General features: G+C 39.5%; 1 protein-coding gene across 2 annotated transcripts in view; it reads right to left on the bottom strand.

Moving 5' to 3' along the window:
• Nucleotides 1–15,763, bottom strand: part of SLC9A3 (solute carrier family 9 member A3) — a 53,155-nt gene extending 37,392 nt beyond the window's left edge. For both annotated transcript variants that reach the window (XM_010398573.1, XM_010398572.1), the window contains exon 1: nt 15,351–15,763. In XM_010398573.1, coding sequence (XP_010396875.1) covers nt 15,351–15,540 — 190 coding nt within the window. In that variant the 5' untranslated portion in view covers nt 15,541–15,763. The remainder of the gene's footprint in view (nt 1–15,350) is intronic.
• Nucleotides 15,764–23,832: the final 8,069 nt, after the last annotated feature.

Genomic DNA, 23,832 nt, shown 5'->3' with positions numbered 1-23,832 from the left:
TGGAAGTAAATACTACTGCACCTCCTGAAAATCTTCAAAGTTTTTCCAGTCTTATATTGGAGGAGAGAGTCTTCAGCGCTTGATAAGAGAAGAGTTTCATGGTGGATTACAACTCTTGCACATAATTTCAAAAACTCAAATATATGTTTATATGTACTGGAAATTTGGTCATCTCAGATTTTCTAGGTGAGATTTTTAACCAAAAAGTTAGAAATAGTTTTAAGAGAAACACACCCTATTGACATGAGGTGTCCAGAATGTCAACAGATGTAGTCTTTTCCCAAGCTCAACACAATTCAGCAGTGTGCGCTCATAGCCCAGAATTTCACTTGTATCTCAGGTTGCATCAAAAGCAGCATGGGCAGCAGGGCGAGGGAGGACATTCTGCCCCTCCACTCTGTTCTGGTGAGAGCCCGCCTGGAGTTCTGCATCCAGCTCTGGGGTCCCCAGCAGAGGAAAGGCATGGACTTGTTGGAACAGGTCCAGAGGAGGCAACTAAGTTGATCACAGGGCTGGAGCACCTCTGCTATGAAGACAGAATGGGAGTTGGAGTTGTTCAGCCTGGAGAAAAGAAGGCTCCGGGGAGACCTTATAGCACCTTCCAGTACCTGAAGGGGAACTACAAGAAGGCTGAAGAGGAACTTTTCCCATGGACACATAGTGAGAGGACAAGGGGAAAATGGCCTTAAGTCGAAGGAGGGTATATATTAGGAAGAAATTCTTTACTGTAAGGGTAGTGAGGCACTGGAACAGGTTGTCCAGAGAGGTTGTGGACTCCCTATACCTAGAAGTATGCAAGACCAGACTGGATGAGGCTGTGGGTAACCCAGTCTAGTGGAAGATATATTTGCCCGTGTAGGAGGTTTGGGACAAGATGATCTTTAAGATTCCTTCCAACCCAAACTGTTCTATGATTCCATGGTTCTCTAATTTTATGGCGCTGTGGAAGCATCTCAGTGAATGGTTTATGATCCCGGAGCTTTGTCAGAAAATGAAGAAGCAAGTAAAACCTTTTGTCTTTAAGAATGCTCTTGACATCAGTTGTCACTTACCTCTTTCTCCATATACTATTATGCAGAATACATTATGGAATTTACTTCATAACAGAACAGCTCTTTTAACATTAGTAGTGCTAGTCAGAAAGAATATGGTAAGGAAGTGAGCAAGGTGATATGTGGGGAAAGAAAGAGGCAACTATTCTCATGTTACAATAGTTACACAGTACTCTGTCTATTAAGAAAACACCTTTTTCACCAATCAAGCCTGCGAGTTTCTGGGTTAGGCAACAGAAAACAGAAGACACGACATGCTTTGTTACTGAATGCATTCATTCCTGCCCATAAGAAAGTAAATTTGTTCAAAAATCCAGGTGATTTATTTTCCCTTAGACTTAAGAAGAGCAAGGTGCACTTTAGTTTATATCACTCTCAATTTTTCCTGCAAATGGCTCTGAGATACTGCTATCATTCAATGTGCTTTAGCATGGCTTTTGATTTTTGTCCCTACAGCTTCTCCAATTAAGTAACATGTTAACTCTCATACCTTCATTATCTCATTTGAGAGTATGTACATGATGGCAACAGCAGGAAGAACTGTGGTTTAATTAGTGTCCTTATACAGCAAAATGTAGTACACGGAAAATAGCTTTGATGTTTTGAAATGCAGTAGGAAAGTGGTAAGACAGCAGGTTTTTTCAGTTATGCATTTGTGTTTCGTAGCGCATGCACAGACAAAATGAGAACGGATAGTGGAAGTTCACAAGGATATTAGTTTAACATTATTTTCCACAGTGGAGAAATAAAAAGGAAGGGAACAAAACAACTGGCTAAAGCTCTGTTTGTGCTCACAACACAAACATTTTGGGTACTTGAGACGGCTGTTTATTTCAAAAAAAAAGAAAGGTAGAAACCAGATACAAATCCCTTCCTAAGTAAAAAACATCCCAGAATGTTGCATACATAGACTAACCATGACTCTATTCGATGATATATAGTACAAAATCGTAACATAGGATTCTTTTCTTTGTACAAGAATATGTGTTTTATATTGTCAGATCCCTTCCAAAAAGGGAAAAAGATTTTGCATATATTCCTAAAAGTGTCTGTGCAGAAATTAAACTTTGGGAACAGTAAGAATTAAGTATGGATCATATATTACTAAACTACCCACAGCAGTGTCTCTTTTTGACTTCTATTACCACATATATGAGAATTAAACTTCAGCAGAATCCTAAAGTAGTCTGAGTTTGAAGGCACCTTTAAAGGTCATCTAGCCCAATCCCCCTGCAATGAGCAGGGTCATCTTCAACTAGACCAGATTGCTCAAAGACCCATCCAACCCAGCTTTAAATATTTCCAGAGACTGGGCATCTATCACCTCTCTGGGCAACCTGTTCAAGTGTTGCAGCACCCTTATCATAAAAAATTTCTTCCTTCTATATAGCCTGAATTTTTTAGTTTACAACCATTAGTCCTTGTCCTATCCCAGCAGGCCATGCTAAAAAGTCTCTCCTAGTCTTTGTTATAGACACCTCTTAAATACTGAAAGGCAACAAAGAGGTCTCCCCAGAGTCTTCTCTTCTCCAGCTGAACAACCTGAATGCTCTCAGCCTATCTGAATAAAAGAGATGCTCCAACCTTCTGGTCATCTAGGTGGCCTCCTCTGGACCTGCTCCAACAGGTGCCTGTCCTTCCTGTGCTGAGGACCCCAGAGCTGGACACAGTGCTCCAGGTGGGCTCTCACCAGGGCAGAGCAGAGAGGGAGAATCACCCCACTTTGACCTGCTGGCAGTGCTGCTTTTGATGCAGCCCAGGATGGGATTGACTTTCTGGGGTGTGAGCACACATGGACAAGCCACATCCAGTAAAGGAAATTATATTATTTACTCACAGATATATTATAAGACCTACCTGAAGCAACACTGCTTCATACCAGCTATAAAATAAAAAATGCTAGTGGGTTAGTCCTGCTTTTGTTCTGAACTAGACAGTGTTATAAAGATCCAAAATCCATAATTTTCTTCTAATATTGTTTTTTGCCAATCATCTCTTGAAATTGTGCACCCAAATATACTGTTAGACCTGATTTGAAGGCAAAAAGAGATGAACAAATATTGAGACAGAAGGCAATTTTCAGCTGAATTTTTCTTAAATTTATGGAGTTTCCACTTTCTGCCATGTTCTTACATGCGTGTAAGTAAGCATATGATATACAGTAAGTATATGTAAGCATATATCTATTACTATTTTCATTTCTGTTTTTCATTTCTGCTTCTACTTTTTCAGCAGCTGCATCCATGTGATGATTTATCTACATTTCTATCATATCATTAACTAATAAGCAGTTCCCTACATATGGGAACAGCTTTACTAAGCTGTTTTTAACCCCAGGTAAAGATACTATGTGTCATGGTTTAGGAGTGATGCTCCCCAGTTTAATGCTCCCACCGAGACTCTCCAAACCATGCTGCCACTTGCTGGCTCTCCTGCTCCCCAGTCCTCCTTCCCCTTGTGGCAAGCTGGAGAGGACGCTTGGAGGCACAAAAGGGAAAGAGCACAGATTGAGATAAGAACAATTTACTGGAAGCAACAATAAAATAAGACAAGGAACAATACTAATGACAGAGCAGTACAAGAAAAAAGATGACTGATTTGCATGATATTGCCCACCCCACACAGAAAACCCCTGGCAATACCCCGACCCTCCCTCTGACTCACAACTCAACCCAAAGTGGAAACCCTCCCGCTCTCCCCAGAAAATGACATGAGGGGTATAGAATCACCTCCTAGCCATGCCCCTCCTGCCTACTGTGAAAATTAACCCTGTCCTGGCTGGATCCAGGCCTCTGTGTTTTAGGCACTACAGCAGAAACCCTACCATTGGCTGTAGTACTACTTTCCCCCCTGTAATCAGAAAGCATTTACCACATGAGGGCATAAAGGCAAGATTCTACTGACTTTCAACACATTCCTCCAAAATGCAACAGACAACACACGCTACACCAGGCAGCAAGAGGAAAATATTAGACCATTCCCCCTTACATTTGCATACATCTTTCCTGACACAAGTGCTTCAGTACCCACACACAAGATAAATTCCCAATAGCAGTAGCAGGTTTATCTTGGACTTTTAATTGCTTTTAATCTTTACTCATAAATCACAATAAACAGAAGGAAACTTCATACTTCCTCCTGCTGTTTTTACATCCTCATACTTTCAGACACCAAACAGCATTATTCAAATGAACGTGCGTTAAAAATTACGGTTTTTAGTAAGGTCAGCTATGCTGTATTCCTTAAGAAATGCTGAGGAATTAAGATGCTGTATTGAGTGCCTGAAAGTAATCATTTTGGCTCAAAAAAGCTTTAGCTTTTCCTTTAATTACCATTTTCTTCAGTACAAGTATTCAAGACATGAAAACAAGATGTACTTCTGTTTACTGAAAGGCTAGGGAATATAAGGTTCAAATAAGATTAATGTATTATGTACTAAGGAATTGCTGCTCTCCTTAAGTCCATGGTAAATGTGACAGCCCTTTTTATTTAAGCTCGTGTAGATTGATTGAATTAAATTGAGCAGGGAAGGGGGAAGGAGAATTACAAAATTTTATTTTTCACTGACTTCAATGCTGTATTTATCATAGTGAAAAAAAATAAATTGAAGTTTCTGAACTTTCTATGTTCTTTATTTCTAATAAAAATTTTGAAGGAGTGTTGACTTTTTCCCTAAATTTTGTCAAGGACAAAGTAACAAAACCAGCACTCTTTTTCCAGACACTTCTACTTCATAAGCAATATAAGTTTTCACTGCTACAAGTTTCAGGCTCTGTTATAGATGCTACACTTGGATATCTGGCCTGAGTGAGCTACTAACCTATCTTTTATTCGTGCCTTGAATCAGAAGACTTTGCTCCATGCAGCAATTGGCAGATCCAACTTCAAATAGCCCAGAAGATTTATAGAATCACTGGGAGCAGATAAAAGGTTGGCTCCCTCATTTGAAGGAATACTTAGCATAACACTGAGCTGAAAAAATTGATGCTGCCTATTCATCTTGTCTAAGAAATGCTGCCTGTACAGCAGATACACTGTACTCCACAGGACAGCATGTAGAGCTACTGCATAAGTCCTCCTGAGGACAGATTGCCCAAGATAAAAAGCAATCCTCCCGAAGCTCTACAGAGCAAAGTCCCAGAAATCTTACACTGTTAACTCAAGTAAGATATTATGATTAACAGACATCTTGATAGAATCTGTCAGGCAGTAGTTTATGACAAAATCCTTTCCATTAATAGAAGATATTTTAATGAAAACCTTTAATGATACTCAAATGCTTATCTTCTTTGTGATAACAAAGCAACAGAAATCGAGAATTTAATTACTACATTTATATATTTGTTAGGCTTTGAATGTAAATATGGAGATTCTTTCTGCTCTTTTCCTGGCTCTTTCACAATCTAATTCCAACATTTTTATGCTTACATAATAGCACCCTCATCTGTAACTTCCATCCCTCCCTTCTCCTCACACCTTTTATCCTATTTTTTTCATTATTGATCAGGGTACTTCTCAATTCAAAAGTGTTCATTTTTTTAGATGTAAACTATCCTACTCAGCTTGTTACACCAGAAAGATTGTGCATGCAACTTAAATTAGTTGTTTGCCTATAAAGTTATCTGTGATTGCTTTTCTATGTGGCTTCTATGGTAGCAAGTGAAGCAAGGAGAAACATGAGAATAAACACAGCATTTAAGCAATAGTTCTACTTAGAAAGTAATGCATGATCCTCTACTAATGATCGTCCATGGCAGCTAATCTGAGCAAGTAACTGAGTTCAAAATATCTTTATCTACAATTCAATAATGTTTCTTGACAAAATACCAGTTCAATAGCTGAAATGTCCTCTATTCAGAGTCAGAATTTTCACAGCCAAATGAATATCATTTGGGGAAGGAATGGAAGACCATTTTGGCCATAACTTTAGGGTTCTTTTTTTTGGAGGACAAAGGCAGTCTTCTTGAGAAAAATCCCATTAAAAATGGACAAACTGAGATGAGGTTGCAAAGTGCCAGTGTTGCAAGTGGAAGATGCAGAAGTAATAGCTGCATCGCACAGAGGAGAACCACAGACGTGTGCTTTTCTGGCATACAGCCTGTGTGCAGGAGAGAGATTTGTAGGAAATAGGGTACACTACATGTTCCTGCTGACTCATTTAGCTGCTGCTTGAGCTTGGTACTAGCAGTTAACAGATCTCATTGCATGTTCCCATCAAGTAATACTACTGAGTAGAATATCAGCTCATTCTGGAGAAAGCTTTGGCTAAAATAAGAGGTGAAACTCACACTGTATCAGCTAAGAGAAGGCAGAAGGGTGAGTGACATATGAGTGAAAGTCATTCATAACAGAAAATTGAAGCCACTCTGATCAGAAAGTGCCTAACTTAGAGGAGAGATAAACTTTATGCTGGTACCTTATCATTCCTTTCTTTAATTCATGATGGCATGACCATTGTGGCCACTATACAGCCACCATGTATTCTTCTCTCCTCTGTAGTGTGCAATTTTGTACCAGCTAACCAAAGTATACCAACTGCATAGAGAAATGTTGCTTTCTTTTACCAAGTGAGATGTAGATAAAGTTCCATCCATGTATGACCACTGCTAATCCAAGGATCTGCAGCTCTAATTGGTAGAGCAATTAATTCTGTAAACAAACACATGAAGGACAAGAAATTCCTCAGGACTAGCCTGCATGGTTCCCTACATGAAAGCGCTTGACTAACCTGATAACATTCTACAGTGAACTGATGCACCTGGAAGATGAGGGGAGAGCAGTGTCTGACGAGTTTCTAATGAGCCGTCAATAAGGCCTTTGATGCTGCCTCCCAGAACAGCCTCAGGCTGTTGCTGTAGGGGCTGGATGGACAGACAATGAGGTGGATTGAAAACTGGACGAATGGGCAGGCCCTGAGGGTGGTGATCAGTGGTGCAAAGTATAGCTGGAGGCTGGTAACTAGAGGTGAACACCAGGGATCAGTACTGAGCCCTGTGTAACATCTTCATTAATGATCTGAATGATGGGGCAGAGAGTACCCTCAACAACTTGGCTGATGACACAAATTTGGGAGGAGTGGCTGATAGGCCCGTGGGATGGGCTGCTATCCAGAGGGACCTTGACAGGCTGGAGAAATGAGGTGACAGGAGCCTTGTAAAGTTTGGCAAAGAGAAGTGCAATGTTCTGCACCTGATGAGGAACACCCCACACCAGTATATGCAGGGGGCCACCCAGCTGGAGAGGAGCTTGGCAGAGGTGTGAGGGTGGCCAGACACTGGCACAGGTCGCCGAGAAGTATTGTGGAGTCTTCATCCTTGAAAATAATCAAAAGTTGTCTAGACATGATCCTGGGCAATGAGCTGTAGGCCACTCTGGGTGAGCTGGAGCATAGGACCAGATGTTTGCACCTTCCAACCTCAACCAGTCTGTGATTCTGTGAACTCTATAGGAGACCCAGTATCTAACACTTTTCCCCAGTTCACTACTGTCCCAAATTCATTCCCAGAACTAAATAGGATGGAATAGCTTAGGGCCAGAACAATTTCAGTAGAAAATCTGGTTATTTAATTCAAACTCTAGACTATTGATAGGCAGAAGAGTAAGCATTCAAAGACTGCTTCCGTCATTCTGGAATGAATATTTGACCACTTAAACCACTAAATAACATTTATTAACTTAATTTCCTAAACATATATCTAAGCTGCCAAGGACTGAAAAACTACATCTAAATATTCACCAGTTTTGATATTTCACTGGAGTAGGAGGACTGTAGTATCTCCATACTACACTGATATTTAGTTTTATGTATGATCACATAACTCTACCTCCAGTACAACTGTTAGTGTATCAATATTAACATTAACATAACATTAACATAAAGCCATCTTATACCAACTGATATCACCTAGTCCCTGGAATATTATTATATCACCAAACCAATGTAACAATATTAATTTTAATAAAGGAGCTAGAAAGTCTCTCCATCAGTTTACAATCTGTTTGCACCTGGGAGATTTTCATTGTGAAATCTTACTGTCTCAAGACATTTACTGGTTTCTTAATATTTAATATTTTCCTCAAAGCTCAACTTATGAAACTGGCTGAATCCATAAAGCTTCTAGTTTAAACTTTTTTTCCCATTTTGTGTATGTAGTTGAAGCAGAAAGAATCATAGCCACATGTTTTTGAAAATCAGTCTACAATCTACACTGAGGTTTTCTTCCCTGGTGTGTGACTACTACTATTGCAACATTTGGCTTTGACAAAAATCAAGGCACTTTTTTCTTTCAATAGATAAAAGCAGAACTTCTCTCCTAAGTACATTTTAGTGAATCCAGAATTACTGCTTCTATTTTCAGTTATTGGAAGGAGAAAACTCTCCAGATCCAACTACTTAAAACCCCTGTTATTGTGCAGGCCTTTCAGAATACCTTCCAGTTTTCTTCTTCCACGAATGAACATTAAATATTCGTGCCTTAATTAAAAGTGTTTCCACTTGCTGTCTTGCATTCCGTCTTGGTCAGATCTTCCTTGTCAGCCTGTAGTTTCAGTATTTATGACTTTACAGTGCTTTACAGAGCAGCCAACTGGGTATCAAGTCACTCCTTCCAAAGGGGTAATTACTCTGCAAATTGCTTTACAAAAGGAAACAAAATATTGCAACACAGCCAACCCACCACGCTGTGTGGTTTACCAAGACTGTTTTAATGGTCTCTAGTTTTAAATGGTTGCCACTTGTCAACAAACTGACTAACAATTAAAGCCTCTATTTCTTCAGGCCATTAGTTTAACTGCACTACTGCAGAAAGAGGAGAAAAATCAGAGTCATTTCCCTGAAAAAACAAAAGAATACTTAGATAAGAAATATTCTCCTATGACTTTGGACTCAACATCTTGGAATAGAGCGAGCCATACGAAAGATACAGAAGAACTCAGTAATCCATTACCCCTTTAATTCAGAGCAATTAAAACGGTGGTAAGTACCGGGGAAAGAAGCCTTTTAGTTGGATTCCAGACATTTCTTAAAGCAAACTTGTGGTAAAACTACTGATTTTTGATGGGCTTTTGGCTGTACGTGTCAAATCAAGTAATACTTCAAGATTTCCAGTACCAGCTTCCTTGCTAAGCGTCTCTAATACACAAAGGTCCACAAAAACAAAGGGGGACCTCCAAAGCCTTTCACTTGTAGAACCTCTGTACACCTCAAAGGGTTTTCTGCTTGCCCTAATTTCTAGCGGGGCTGTGGTCTGCTGCATTACCACATGAGAGATTTACAGTCGCTTCGGGGGTTTGTAGATCACTCTTGGTAATAAGTGGCTTTAGCTCTGAAGACAGTAAATCAATGGTTTCAACAATCCTAAGACTACAATATTAAAAGGATTCCATTGTTCTGCAGAGAACGCCGAGCACTTTGCACACAGGTGCCTGAAAGTAATTGATGGCAGAGATCCTTTCTTAGGTATGCATGCCTGAACTGTATTCAATTCAGGGCCATTCTCAAAATGCCATTGTTTTCTTATGTAATTCACACAAGTTGCCATTGTACATTTGCTATTCGTCAGGGGATGTAATCTGAATCTTGTCAAATTATACTATCTTGATATCTTCTTCCCTGCTCTAAATAATTAAGACTTGAGACTTGCAAGACTCGGAGGGGGAGGGGGAGGAAGATAGATGTGTGTTACAGGGAGACAGGAAGTACAGGAAAAGGATGAGTAAGGCACAAGAGTAAAATGGAAATAAAATGTGGGAATAGGCAGTCACTTATAGATGATAAATTTAATAAAAATATGGCTCACACTGTTGTTCCCACGATTGCAAATGCAAAGCTATTATTCTATGTTGGAAATGTTCTTTTCAGCTGCCTAAAACATATAAAATGTTAGATACAAAAGGTAATTCTTTAGAAGACAGAGATTTTACAGTACTTAACATTCCTAGCTCACAGGTATTCTACACAGAACTTTGCAAAAGGAAATACAGCATCTTACAAAGATGAAGACACTGCAGATATATAACAGTTGCCAGCACAGTTTTATAGTGTTTCTATGCATATCCGGGGAGGAAATGCATGTGCCTCTGTTCTAGGTGTGCTAACCTGTTTCAGCTTCTACTGACTTCACAATAAAGGTAAAAGATGCAGTTTTCCCTTCTTATCTTTGTCAGGACATGGGGGAAGATAGCCAAGTCCAGACGTCCTAAGTCACAATGCAAAGACTTTTTCCATATTATCACCTGCTAATGAAAGCAGCTTTTAACAAGCACTACAATCATGACAGTTTAAACTTCGCAGGATCTGGTGATATCGTCACCTTTCAATCTCTAACTCCATTTTCAGTTAAATACACCCAGTAAAATTCTGCTAAGCATCTTTCAACATTTCTTCCTAACGATGTCATTTACCGAAGAGTTGCCAACAGAAGAGCTGGTCCCACGTTTTTTATTTTATTAAAACAATACCCTAAATCAGTTTTTCTATGTAACTGACACTTTCCAGGAGCTAGAGAGACAGGAGGAGGAACTTTGGAGTCAAATGCGCTTTTGTTTTGACAGTTTGCTTTGGAGGGAGGGTTATTGATTTCTTCAAAGAAAATATTGCCCCAGGAGTCTAAATTAGATGGGTGGTTAGACCTGCATTTCACAGTTCCTTCCCTAGCCCATCCCTAACATGCTTAAAATTCTCCACAGCAATTGTTTGTGTTAACAAAATACTCTAAAGAGCTCCTTTCTCAGGGTAGTTTGAGACAATGTGAAGGAGCCCAGGCATGCAGAAACTAGACTGTTTGTGGGGACCAATATTTCTAAGCTTAGAGATGCATTGTGCTCTGCAGCTCGTGTCCTCCTGAGGTCTCAAGAGCTGATGGACTCAACAAGTCCATCTGACACAGTATCTTCACCAGCCTTCTCCTAAGTGTTTGTTCACTGTTATTGAATCACTTCTTCCCCTCCTCCAAAGCATTGTGGTATTCCTGAAGACAGATTTACCAGCTGCCCTGGATTCAAATTTCACTCCCACTTTTTAATTTCTAATATAAAAGCCTTTAGAATTTGTGTGCAACTACACATAAATAAAAAACTAAAAAAAAAGAGCTTTTGTGACATTCTTAGACTCAGCATAACCTATACCAATAAAAACAGCTGGCAAGAGGTTTGACTCAGATGATGAAAAGGCTGTGTACCCTTCCTCATTCTTGTTCATAGTCACTCACTCTCCCACCGTTTCTTCCAGTTGCTTATCTGCACACACTGAGCAAATCCATGGGGCCAGACAGACAGAAAGAATGCTTTGTAGGGCTCTTTTTTTACTTTGGGACAATTACCTATCCTTCTGTAAAAATGTTGAAAAAATGTTATAAAGGTGTTATAGTACACAAGAGGATTTAAACTGCAAGAAGGAATTTCATTATTTCCCCAACATAACCGCCAATGAAGATATAAATAAAATCCCTCTCTGTTTCCTAGGATTTTGAACACATATAGAAGCCTGTACTGGATATCCCCCAGGTGGAAAGCATTTTTTTTTCTTTCTTTCTTTTTTTTTTTTTTTTTTTTTTGCAATTGACATGGCCTGAGAAATACCCTCAAAAAATGGCATACAATGTTCAGCATTAAAATATTTCATCTCTTAGCCATTTTTAGCTTCTGAGCTCATTATTCCTTTCCTTCTTCTACTTGTTTCCAAAGTTTTCTGATTTTCCACTTGTAGAGGCTTTACTGCCAAAATATTGTTTGTATCTTCTATGCATCTGTTTATTCAAAGGTTATTTTCAATATGTGTTCTGTGAAAGACATATAAAGAAGAAGGAGAGCACATGGCCAAGTGAACTTAGAAAGCACGTGAGAGTCTGGTCAGTGTACAAGTGTCTTTCATCTTAAACCAGAACTATATTGTGTAAGCATGTTGTTTAAAAATGGCACATCCTTTACCCACAGGGCTACAGTAGGAAATGTCCGTACTGTCTGTAGCTATAAATGCACACATGTATGCATTTGGACGTTATTCTTTTTCAGTCGTATTGCTTATTTCATCTGGATATACTCAGATACCAGGAAGTGGACATCTAAGTCCACTAGGAGGGTTCTCAGCTGTACCTCATGTACCTTCTTCGTGTAGATAAGATGCTTTTCTGGCTTAGATTTACACATGTAAGTAATTTATTGGCCCTATCCCACAAGGATACTCCTCTGTAGAGATAAGAGAGCCTATCAGAAGAGGAAATAAAGATCATTAGCCACAGTGGGACATTGTGAACCTTAAGAATGTTCCATTTGAAGTGGAAGAATGAAGAGCTGAAATATTTCAGATTAAGAGAGTCAAATCAAATCAATTAGAATATGTAGAACAGTAGACCAAGATGCATCAGAAGTTTCATAGAAGGCACAAACTTTTTATTTTCTATAATGCATGAAAGCCAACTGCATGAAAACTCTTCTTCCAGAGTTTCATTTGTAGCAATAATTAGAGTTGACCAAAAACTAGACTAAACTAAAAGAGCAGTTTCCTTCTCCAAAAGCCCAAAACACTAGGCACTTCTTCATGTATTTGGGATACTTACGAGATTTAACATACAATAGTTTATGTTGCAGAATACCTTGTACATGACATGAACATCAAGCCCCAGAAAGCCTGCAAAAATCTCTTAATACAAAAATGCTTCCCCCCATCATGTAACATCATGAACTAAAACTTGTTTTTTACAAAAAACACAAACTTCCACACAAATGCAACAAAACAAATCTAAAAAAAACCCCAAAAATAACAAAAACCCAAATAAACACCACACCACTAAGGCAATTCTAATTCAAGAGAAAGCAAAGTATTCTCATACACATTTATGCCCAGATACCAACTGCAATTCCTAGAGCACTTTCTGCTGACTCACTTGTCTATCATCCATCAGTAAAATAACTCTCCCAGTTCCTGTAGCCATGGAGAAGTGAGCTTGAATGTATAAGAACAGCTCCTCCCCTGCTGGAAAGCCCACAGCAAAACCAGTGTTTTGACTCCACTACAATTGCCTTCCTTCAGGTAGTAAAGGAACCCTAGGACAGATGTTCTATTTTTTTTTCTCTATTATTTTCTGTCTGCTTTTTGAATATGCAAACCTTCTCTGATCCAGCATAGGGCTTCTGCAATTCAAAATCTCATCGATTTCTGACCTACTTTCCAGAACCCTTGACACACCAAGGCAGGCAGAGGCCCCAAAAGCTATTTTTTTCAGTTCCATTTCTCACAGACCTACATGAACACCCTCATGATTTCTTCTTTAAGAAGCTGTTGAACAGTGAGTGTACATTCTTGCTTTTCTGTGTGTTATTTGTGACTGGTGGGAAAAGCAGAGGCATTCATAGGCTCTCAGGGGAATACAGCAGTTATCCATTGGTTCTTCAGAAACCATGTCCAGAGTAGTATGGGATCACAAATACAAATGTAAAGAGAGAAAAGAACAAAGCTTGAGAGCTTTAGGGAAGAAAAGCGATGGAGCTGATGATAGGTATGATCTACTAATAAGTGACATGCTCTGTGCAGCTGTGAAAGAAGTACAAAGAATTTAAAAACAGAATCAGCATCACTCAGCTCCTGACAACAAGTGCTTTATCAAGAGTTTATATCAAGGACTTCATGGTAAAATGGCTCATCTTAATCTCAACTAATCTCAATCCAGGCCATTGCAATTTAAATATAGTACAATCTAACTGTCCTGTTCTTAGGTTCATTGGGTTTTGGACATAAAAAGATATGGTTGTGCACCACTAATATTACACTGTACAACTGTGCCACATGTACAGAACAGCAAAGCCTGAATAGCACAAGGCCTTAGTAACTATACTTCCTTAGAAGAGTATCTCAAGAAGAAGGTTCAAACAAGCAGCCTGTTTATTAGTTTATTCAGCACAATTTTATAGGTACTCAGTGTTGTCAGTTTTTTCCTGTATATGGTTTCCCCAGCTTTCTAATTGCTAAAACTCATCAATAAAAGTCAATTAAAACATAATTGTCTGTTATGTAATCTAGGTGATGCAGCAACTGTCTGAATACAAACTATTTGCATGGTGGAATCAAACAGTTTCAGATAAAGGTATTTAGTTATATATCTATGGTTAATCAAGCAAAACCCAAGATGCAAACATTGCTGGAAAATGATGTACAATATCACCCCTACTTATAACATACTACTCATTTTTGAAATGCTTTATTTGGGTTTGGAGACAAGTCTCACAATGCTTATCTTACGTGCTAGACAGAATATACCTAAGTACACCTTTTTACATCTTTCATTCTCTGTGGCATGAAAAATCCATGAAATGTGATTCTGGTATACCAAATTAGTATTAACAGTACAAGTTCAAAAAAGTCTTTAGTAGGATTTTCGGCTGATCTTCTGAGATGAGACTGATTATAGAAAAGATTTATTGAAAATGAAAATGGCATTTACAGTGTCAGCCAAACTGAACATCTGTTTTTAGATCCGAAGGAAAAAGGACTGAAAGTAATACCATTAATCAGGTAAAATGCATTCCAGTTAAACAGTGACTTTTCTAGTTCAGCAAACTGCATTATTGATACAAGATTGCTTTTGGAAAAGTCACAAAGCTCAGAACACAAGAGTTGGAGCATTCGTATAAATTCATTTAAACTACACTGAAGTTAGGCTAAGTCCTGGCTTTTCATTTATTCCACTTCACTTATTCCACTTCACTTATTGAAGAAAATTATGGGTGCTCTAAAGCTTGTATGCTTGTATTTTTTTCAGCTACATCAGATGGTCTGATAATACATGTTACCTTTCTCTATGAACTATGCTCTTTCACTAATTCAGCAATGCACATCAAAGCAGACAACGCTGAGTTCATATGTGTAGTTTTCAGTGTTTATTTTTGATGTTACCAGCTGATACAGCTAACAATCATAATCAGGAGAAAAGCATATCATAAATTGGAATAGGTATTGTGTAAGCAATAAAGCACGATTTCTGTTTCACTTTTGCAAAAAAAGTTTTTCCTGGGAGCAACAGGAGTACAAGGTCTCAAGGAATTGCAAGGGTTTACAAGGAGTCAGATGCAGAAGCCACAGTCACTGTCGGTGAAAATGAATTAGGTAACCCCTCGAGGCTGGGGAAAATCACACTGCTAAGCACCGTGTAGGGCAGTATTATGAAATCAGGACAGAGTACAGTAAACCCCCTAAAAACGGGTCAGCGGACCTATGATAAGCTTTCTTCATTTACGTTGGATGGGAGAGGGCAAGGGGGAAGGGAAAGGGAGAGGACATGTATTAATATGTAACTCCGGACTCACCGATTTTGGCCAAGCTGGCCACAAGTATCCAGAGTGCAATGATATACGGCTCCTTGACGTGATCCCATTTGAAAGAGACGATGGCAAAGCTTTGGCTGCTATTTTTAGGGCTTTCCGAGCTTCTCTGTCCCAGCGCCGCTGGGAGAGCCATCAGCCCCAGGAGGAGCGCCACTCCAGATACCTGCCTCATCTTCAAGCCACACAACAAAATCCTGCTTCCCCTTCCCGGAGAGATCCCGCCTCTTCGGAGGTCCTTGGGGGCGAGGTCCTTGTCCCTTCGCAGAGACGCGCCGGACGGCTGAGGACGGCGGGACAGCGGCGCGCGCGGCCGGCAACGGGAGGGTCCCCTCCTGTCCCGTCCCGTCCCGCACCGGCTGCCCCAGGAGTCGCCTTGCGCGGAGCGGCAAAGGGCGGGTCAGGGGCTCCGTGCACAAGCAGATGCTTCGAGCTGGGGTCCCGCTGCTCGCCCGCACCTGCCTTTATCAGGCTGCTCCCGATCGGGCGGAGGCGGAGCCTCCCGCCGCTCCCGCAGAGGCTGCCGTGCGGGGACGGCGATGCCCTGACTGACAGAGCGCCCGGGAGGTCGGCGGGCAGCTCCGCTCGGCCCCGCTGGGCCCGGGGGCTGGTCGCAGGCTCTGGGCTCTGTCCGCAGCGGCCGTGGGCAGCTGGGCAGCGGACAGCAGCGGCCCGGAGCTGGGGCGCTCCCGCGGGCTTGTCCTAAGGGAGCTCGGGGTCCGCGCCCACACCGTAGTCGGGTGCGCAGGACATCCACAGGTCTCCGTTCGGGCGCTTTGGATGCTTTTGTATCAGCCTCCCTCCTTCAGCCCCACTCTCCCGGCAGGTTGTCACTGAGGAAATGAGGAAATGTCACTGAGGAAACTTTTCTGCTTCTCAGCCTCGAGTCCCCTTCTGAGCTCGATCTAGCTCACCGAGTGCACAGCAGCAGGTTTCTCAGACCAACTTTTCCTTCTGTTCACCAGAGAGCACCTCTTCTCACCGTGTTCGGTGAAAGGACACCAGCAGGCAACATTTGGCTTTCCACTTCTGCTTGCAGCTGCTTGTTAAGATGTGCTATATTAAAAACTCTGTTGTTTGTTTGTTTGTTTGTTTGTTTTTTAATGCTTACACCGTGAGACCTTTTAGGAGGTTCTACTCTCCCCCTAAAGCCTCCTTTCTTGCTGATAACATTTGCCTGCTATCACAGATGGTCCACGTTATTTGCTGCAGGCCGGTGGACCCATAATAATCATCACCCTGCAGTAAAAGGGCAGCAAAGCATCCTGTTCCCGAAGGGCAGAACTTAGGACACCCTTCCACACAGCAGCAGCAGCAGCAACTCCTCTTCTCTCTTGTGTGCTCCAAAACAATCTGCGTGCAGTCCACACCTTCTGTGACTTTCTGTGGAAAAACACTACTTAACATGACAGCTGGTTTTATCAGGAGGTACAAAACAAACAGGATAAAGCTCTCCTATAAAATTATTGGAAGACAGAGAAATTATTTTGGTTATTTCAATCACTAAGGAGAAGAGCTACGTACTTTTTCACAGTCATCTGTCCTGCACAGACACTATAAATCAATTAGCTAGTTAATTAAATCTATAAATTTCCATGGAATGTTAATGTCATTATTACCTCAAAGCAAGTGCAGGCCCCAAATTGGACCAACTGTCTTCAAACAATGAAATATCTTAAGGGCTTTATTTCCTTTGTCTTCATTATTTAAGGGAAAGAAAATTATGTGGGAATTTTTTAAAGTAGGAGCGAATCTGAAGACAGAATTGGCAACTCTTTTTAGGAAGCACGACAGACAAAAAAAAAGCTCCTTTATATTCAGTAAATGTTGTAGAAAAAGACCTGAAGAATTCTTCCGTGTCTAACAACAAATTCTATCTGCATTATTTTTATCTTTTTCAGAGCATGTCTTGGGCACTCAAATGTTTAGAATTTGCTCCTAAGTTCTGTAACTGTTCTACAAATGGCTGTTGCCAATGCCTGAGTAACAATTTTGTTCATTGCCAGTAGAGAGAGAAAACTGCAGCTGGAAGTAGGTAGCTGCTGATCATCTGCTGCTGAGCCCTGTGGAGAGTAGTAGTTCCCAGTCATTAACGTGAATTCTGTTTGCTTGCATTAGGAGAATGAACTTCAGGAGAGACAAGCTGTCAGCACTGTTTTTACTGTCACAACTTATTCCAAGTATCCTCATACACCAATTAAACATTTCAGCTGCAGCTAATAAAAGGGCACCACAACTGCCAGTGTTCCATCTTACATTCATGATTCTTCCCAAATCTAGTTCCACAAAATGCTAACTGGGTTAGAAAATATCTTTCTATTTAAAGTGCTGAAGCTAGCCATGTTGTTCAGATGGTTGTTATTAAATGTGTCATGGACCAAGAATACCTGCAGCAGAGCTAGAAAAATGAGAAAGCCTTCTCTGGTGGGTCTTTTCTAGAGATAAGCAATGGCTTGGAGGAGCAGCAGTTGAGATCATGCCTGTGATTGCCTGTAGGCGATGTTCTACCCATGACAACAGTAACCAAAGTTAGATGCCAATTCTGAGTTTGCTGGTGGAGGAAATCAGTATTAAGGAAAAAAAGTTGTGAGTACCATTTTCTAAAAACAAGGTTTACAACACTGTTAAAATGCCAACACTGTATTTCTTTTAACAACAACAAGTTAATGGTTCAAAGTTTATTTGTGACTGCTTATGGATCATTTTTAAGTTGACAGGGTATCAAATGACTATTGATATCAGGGAATTGTTGTGTAATTCATTAATATTTCAGTAGGACACAGAGAGGACAGAGGAAAGGACTGACAATCATGAATCTCCTACAGGTACATCAATATATGCTAAACCAAAAGTTCACTGAGTACACATGAGCTCATGTACAAAATATGTACTTGTACAAGAATACATTTGAATATAAGTATTTATTATTAGAGTCCATTTTCTTGTATGTTCTTTATGGAAGCCCTTACATAGTTTCCTATAACCTGATTCTGTATCAGTAACAAAAAGCATTGGTTGAGTATTATGCTTGCAGTAAAGATATCATATCACACAACAGCTGATATTTCCTGACTTCCAGAAAGACTGCTCAAGGAAAATTTCTACCGACTATAAAAATAATGGTGTTGTGTCCTGAGTCTTTTTTTTTTTTTTTAAGCAACTGACTGAACTCCACATTGTCATTTCTGGAAATACTGTGTAAATAATGGCTTAAAGGAAAGAATTATGAGTATCTTAGTGTGTTATACAAGTATCTTATATACCCTTCACATGATCTGTGTCCTGTAAAGATTACTTCTTGGCGATTTTATCAAAGCTGAGGTAAAAGACAATTTCAGTTAGAAAAATCCTTAAAACTGTATCCATTTTCTCCAGAAAGCACACACAGTATTTCAATTATGCTAATTTAGATGTAGAAGTTACAATTAACTTTTAATATTAGCATTTGCCACAAATCTGTTTAAGGTGATGTGAAATTAAGAAGCACATCCCTGTCAAACTGGGAACTCTGATGAAAGGAAAAATAAATGAATAAATAGCAAAGATTTGGCAAGTCAAGCGTGAAAAATCTCCTGATGCAACATGAACCATCATAAATCACTTGTTATGACTCCTGTCTTTCCTCAAGAAAACAAACTCTTTTTATATTAATGTCTGTTAAATGCATGAGCAGGTTAAGATTTGAATGGAATATAGTTCCAGTATATATTTTTATGCCATAATGCCAACTGTATAGTTAAATAGAACAGTAATTATTGTGAATGCCATTGTACCAATATAACTGTATGATTTGGTGAAAATTAATGTGGTTTGTATGCAGATGAATGCAGAACCACATTAATTTATAGCGAATTTACTTGATTCAACACCTGACATTTTACCAACCACTCTCCAAGTGAAATGAGTGCAGCTGTGCAAGTTTATGCTGCAAGGAGTTGGACAAATACTGCTGGACTAAGTGATGTTGCAGAGCACTATGTTACAACATTATAAAAATGAACCTCTGAAATTACATTAGAAAGTATAGTAATTCAGCCCACACACCTACCAGTTAAAGTGAATAAGATGAAGACTAGGGTGAGGATGAATTAATCAGAGAAGTAGTTGGAAATAGGTTTGGCTGGGAAGTAGGGTGGAAGAGGAAATTAGCTGAATTCTTCATGACTCATTTCAAGACAAGATTCACTTTAATGATAGTAAGTGAAGGGGATTCTTACCAGAACCTTCATTTTTAGCCTCAAATGTTTCTGAAACTGGCAGACATTTTAGGCAGACTGTGAGATTTTTCTGGTGTGTTGTTGTTGCTATTACTGTTTTTAATGAACCCCCACATTTATAGCAGATTAGAAACTAATATAGGAGGAGTAGTACAGTATGAATTACAAACCTTGACACAGCCCAGGACCTTCATTAAGGAGAGTCCTGTCCATAAGGGATTATATCTGTGTGAGCTTTCAGTGCAATAAACAGTGAAAAGGGAATGGGACAGAAAAAGAAGTTGTTACATATCACCAGACACCTGATACTTTTTATCATTTATGTTCAGGAAAAAAACCCACATATTTTTATAAAATGCCATGTGTATTAAAAGTACTCTTTCTTTCAGTTCCAATTTCAAGGAAATTTCTTCTATTGTTTATTAGGACTCTTCTGGGCTTGCTACAAGTCAAAGGTGACCGAGATTTCCACCTGTGACAGTCTGCACCTTCCACACTTTCCCTATTGTACTCATCTCATTCCCATGTTATTGACATCCCACTTGTATTTCTCTGTTCTTTGTTCACCATGCTTCTGCTCTCTTTCCTTTTCATGCATGTCTTCTACCAATACTTACCAAAAATCCCTAATAGTGAGAACTAAGGAACACCCAAAATGCAATTTGTGTATGATGTTTCAACCCAATACTTAAGATACGATTCTCTCTCTATCCCTTCCAATTCAGCTTTGTCATTTTTCACCACATATCCTCCTTCCAGGTACTCACATCAGCCTGACCAACACAAGTGCTTATACTAGACACACGACACAAGTGACTACTGGTTTTCTAGTCATAATGGAGATTGTATTTGCTGATCTTAAAAAATCATCATTTGGTTTTATGCTAAAAAAGCTGGGGGAAGACTGGGACAGAAATGGTAACCACAGATTTCAGAGATCCGGTGGACAAAAAAGGAAAATAAAGGAGCATCTCGGAATTGTTTCTGTGTACAGGTATTCAGGTTCCTGTAGCTTAACCCGAGAGGAAAAGTAAAACAGATTAATTTCTTAGGAAAAACAGAAAGACTCTTAAATAACAAAGGCAGCTAAGTAGAATAATTTCTATTGCTAGCATGATAATTTTACACTTATTTCTTATAAGTAGGCTCTGATGTTTCTTGGTCTTAATTTTTGGCTGATCTGTGGAGAGGGAGTCCTTCCTTTTCCAGATTCTCCATACACCATGCCTCTGTGAAATCCATCATTCATGCCTCCCCTGCCTAGCTAAATGTGTGCATGTTCACATGAAAAAGTTCAGCTGATTTCACCTAAAGCCACTCCTGATTCAATACACCATCCCCAGTGCTCCTGTTTTGGCTGGACATAGATTGATTGTTCAAAATCACCTGTGATACCTGAAGGTGGAGACACCCCCCACCAGGCTCACCAGAGTGTGTCCCGCTGTCCCTGCCCTCCATGAATTATGTGCTGAGGTCTGCTCATCTGGCAGCAGCTACTGCCCTGCAGTGATTCATACTTGCTTCAACTGGTAGGTCATGGGGTGGACGTGGATGGTTTAACCAGTATCTGAAAACCCAGCCACAGGAGTAAATTTACCTCTCTGTTGCAATCCAAAACTAATTCCAGCAGAAGGAGTGGCCCTGTGGTCTGCCTGGCCTTGAGGGCACTCAGTCACCTGTGTGCACAGGGCTTCCTTTAAGCATCTTGGATCTGATGATAGTTTAAAGCTATTCCTACCTTTAAGATGCTTCCCAATGGCAAAACACCCAACCTAAGCCTTTCCTCTGTTATTGCACATAAAGGAATTTTCCTGTGAAATATTTCTACAAGGCAGTTGAGATTTTGTGAGTGCAAACTTTCTTTATCTAAATTGTGCTAAAGGAAAAAGTGAACCTTGGCTGAGGAGCAGCAATAATATTATAATACTTAGCAATTACTTTGAACTTAAATTACATAAACCAAAGTCAAATAAATTAATTATGAAGCCAAAAAAAACTCCAACTGCCAACACAATTTATGCCCTAAGGTATTGATTATGGCAATTTTATCAACAAAAAAAGACATAAATGGCAGGCGATACTACTTTGTTGTTGACGTGTACTTTAAAACCTGTTGCTATTTAAGAACAATTAAATAGTAGTGGGGATTTTCATTAGTTAATTCCAGTTTACTAAAACCCAAACATTTAAGTGGACCATACCTATTCTTATAAATCTGTCTTTTGGAAGTCTTCACATGATCAGAATGGTGTTCCTGGCTAAAGTCACAGAGGAAGGAAAAACTTCAGAACTGACAACGTCAAGAATCTGCCTAGTTTAGTGCAAAGACATAACCTTGAATTTCATATATTTCAGGTGAATGCCCTTATCATGACTCAGAAGATGTTAACATCGTTCTGATTTTATTTTATTCTGCACTGAAGCAAAAGCAATTGCTGAAACTTCAATTTTTGAGGAAAAAAAAAAGAAAACTACTTTTTCTCCAGTTTGGGTTATTAAAAACAGTTATTATATTATTACACAAATCTGCACTAAAAGTTACAATCAATTTGGAGAAGTTTGTAGGTCTTATTTCAAATGTCAATTTAAAAGGAATGCTGTACTTGTTTCGCAGTCCATTGGACAGCAGTGGAGCAGAATGGGAAGAGACAGTCTATCGCTACTGGTGTAAAAAGTGATGGAGATTCTTTGAAGTCGAAGGGCACTCCACTTTGAATTGAGGGAATCTGAACTGGATTGCTGCTTATCTCACTGAAGTTCCAAAGGCCGCAAGGTGGAGAGTATATATAACATGCACTTCCACATTACCAAAATAGCAGCCATAAACTGACTCAGGTCAGTAAATGAGTAAGTAAACAAACAGGAAGAGGGATGTTGTCCAAATATGCAAAATTATTTGATAGTATTATATTTAATAACCAACTACATCAATCTGCTATGGGAAATTTTTGGCATCTGGATGCCTTGATTAGAAATATTATTAGTGAATTTTCAAGAATACTATTTAGAATAAAAACATGAAAACTTTAAAGTGAAAACAAGAAAGGAAATGACAAGAACATTATTCTCATGAAGCTGAATAAATAAAATTAAGCAGTGGATCCAGGCTTTTTCAGACTAATGTATTTTAAACTGCTGTTTCCTACAAAGTCACACTATTGGAAATAGAGAAAAATAAGCTGAACAGTTGCAGAGAAGAAGTATTAATTTCATCTCATACATGAAATAAGAATCTACATAGTAAACACATAATTTGGGAAACCTTTCTAAATTTTAACTGTTGTACCACCTTGTTCACACTGTTTGATATGATGACACAGGCATGCATCCAGTTTTGGGAGCTGCTGAAAATTTTCTTCCTGGGACTAAGGATTCAATCCTATCACTTGGCCTCTGGGTGCACATTCTTACAATTTTCCTTCTATTTCCTTGATGGGGCCTTTGATAAGCCATTTCTGCTCACTGTAGTGCTGAAGTGAGGTGACACTAAAATCAGAGGTACTTGTTCTGAAAGGCCATCACTAGCTTAACCTTGGTTCAGGACATCATCAATCTTTATGGACTGTACTCTCGTCTTAAAATGTGAAGAAAAATTTGTGGAAATGCAGGTAATACTGAAGAGAGATACAGAAAGATGAGACTATGAGGGCTGCCCTGGTCACTAAATCCAGGGACTACAGGCACCACGTTGCATATTTCCTGCCACACATTGTCTTGAGAACCTTATCCCAAGTACTCTCTGCTGGTTAAGCATATCCATAGAATTTCTAGCCTAAACTTAATCTGGAAGTTCACAACCTATTTATTCTTGTGTGAGTATTGTCCTTTAACACTGTTTCTTCTTCTATTGTTTTTTACCCTTTAAATCAAATCATACACTTCAAAAGAAGTTTTAATTAATCCTTCTTGAACAGAGCCAACCAGGACACACACAAGTGAAGTTTTGCTAAGCTTTGTAGGCTGGCAACAATACTTCCTCATCACAAAAATATGGCCTGAAGCACAAGTGACTGGTATTTGTTCCCAATGGGTACATCCCAGAACTTATCACAATACTCACCCTGAAATCCAGTAATATACCCAAGTCCTACTCTTTTCCACTGATTCCAATGAATGAACCTCTAGCTGATTACTGTATTGCCATTGTATACCTTTCTTTTCATTATGTTAAAACTACCTGAGTCCTCAGTATCACCATATCCTTTCAATACAGTCTTCCTTTATATGGATGATGACTCCAAAGTTTGCAT

Source organism: Corvus cornix, chromosome 2 (genome assembly GCF_000738735.6).
Source record: "Corvus cornix cornix isolate S_Up_H32 chromosome 2, ASM73873v5, whole genome shotgun sequence".
NCBI lineage: Eukaryota > Metazoa > Chordata > Aves > Passeriformes > Corvidae > Corvus > Corvus cornix.
This window is presented reverse-complemented; position numbering and strand designations above follow the sequence as displayed.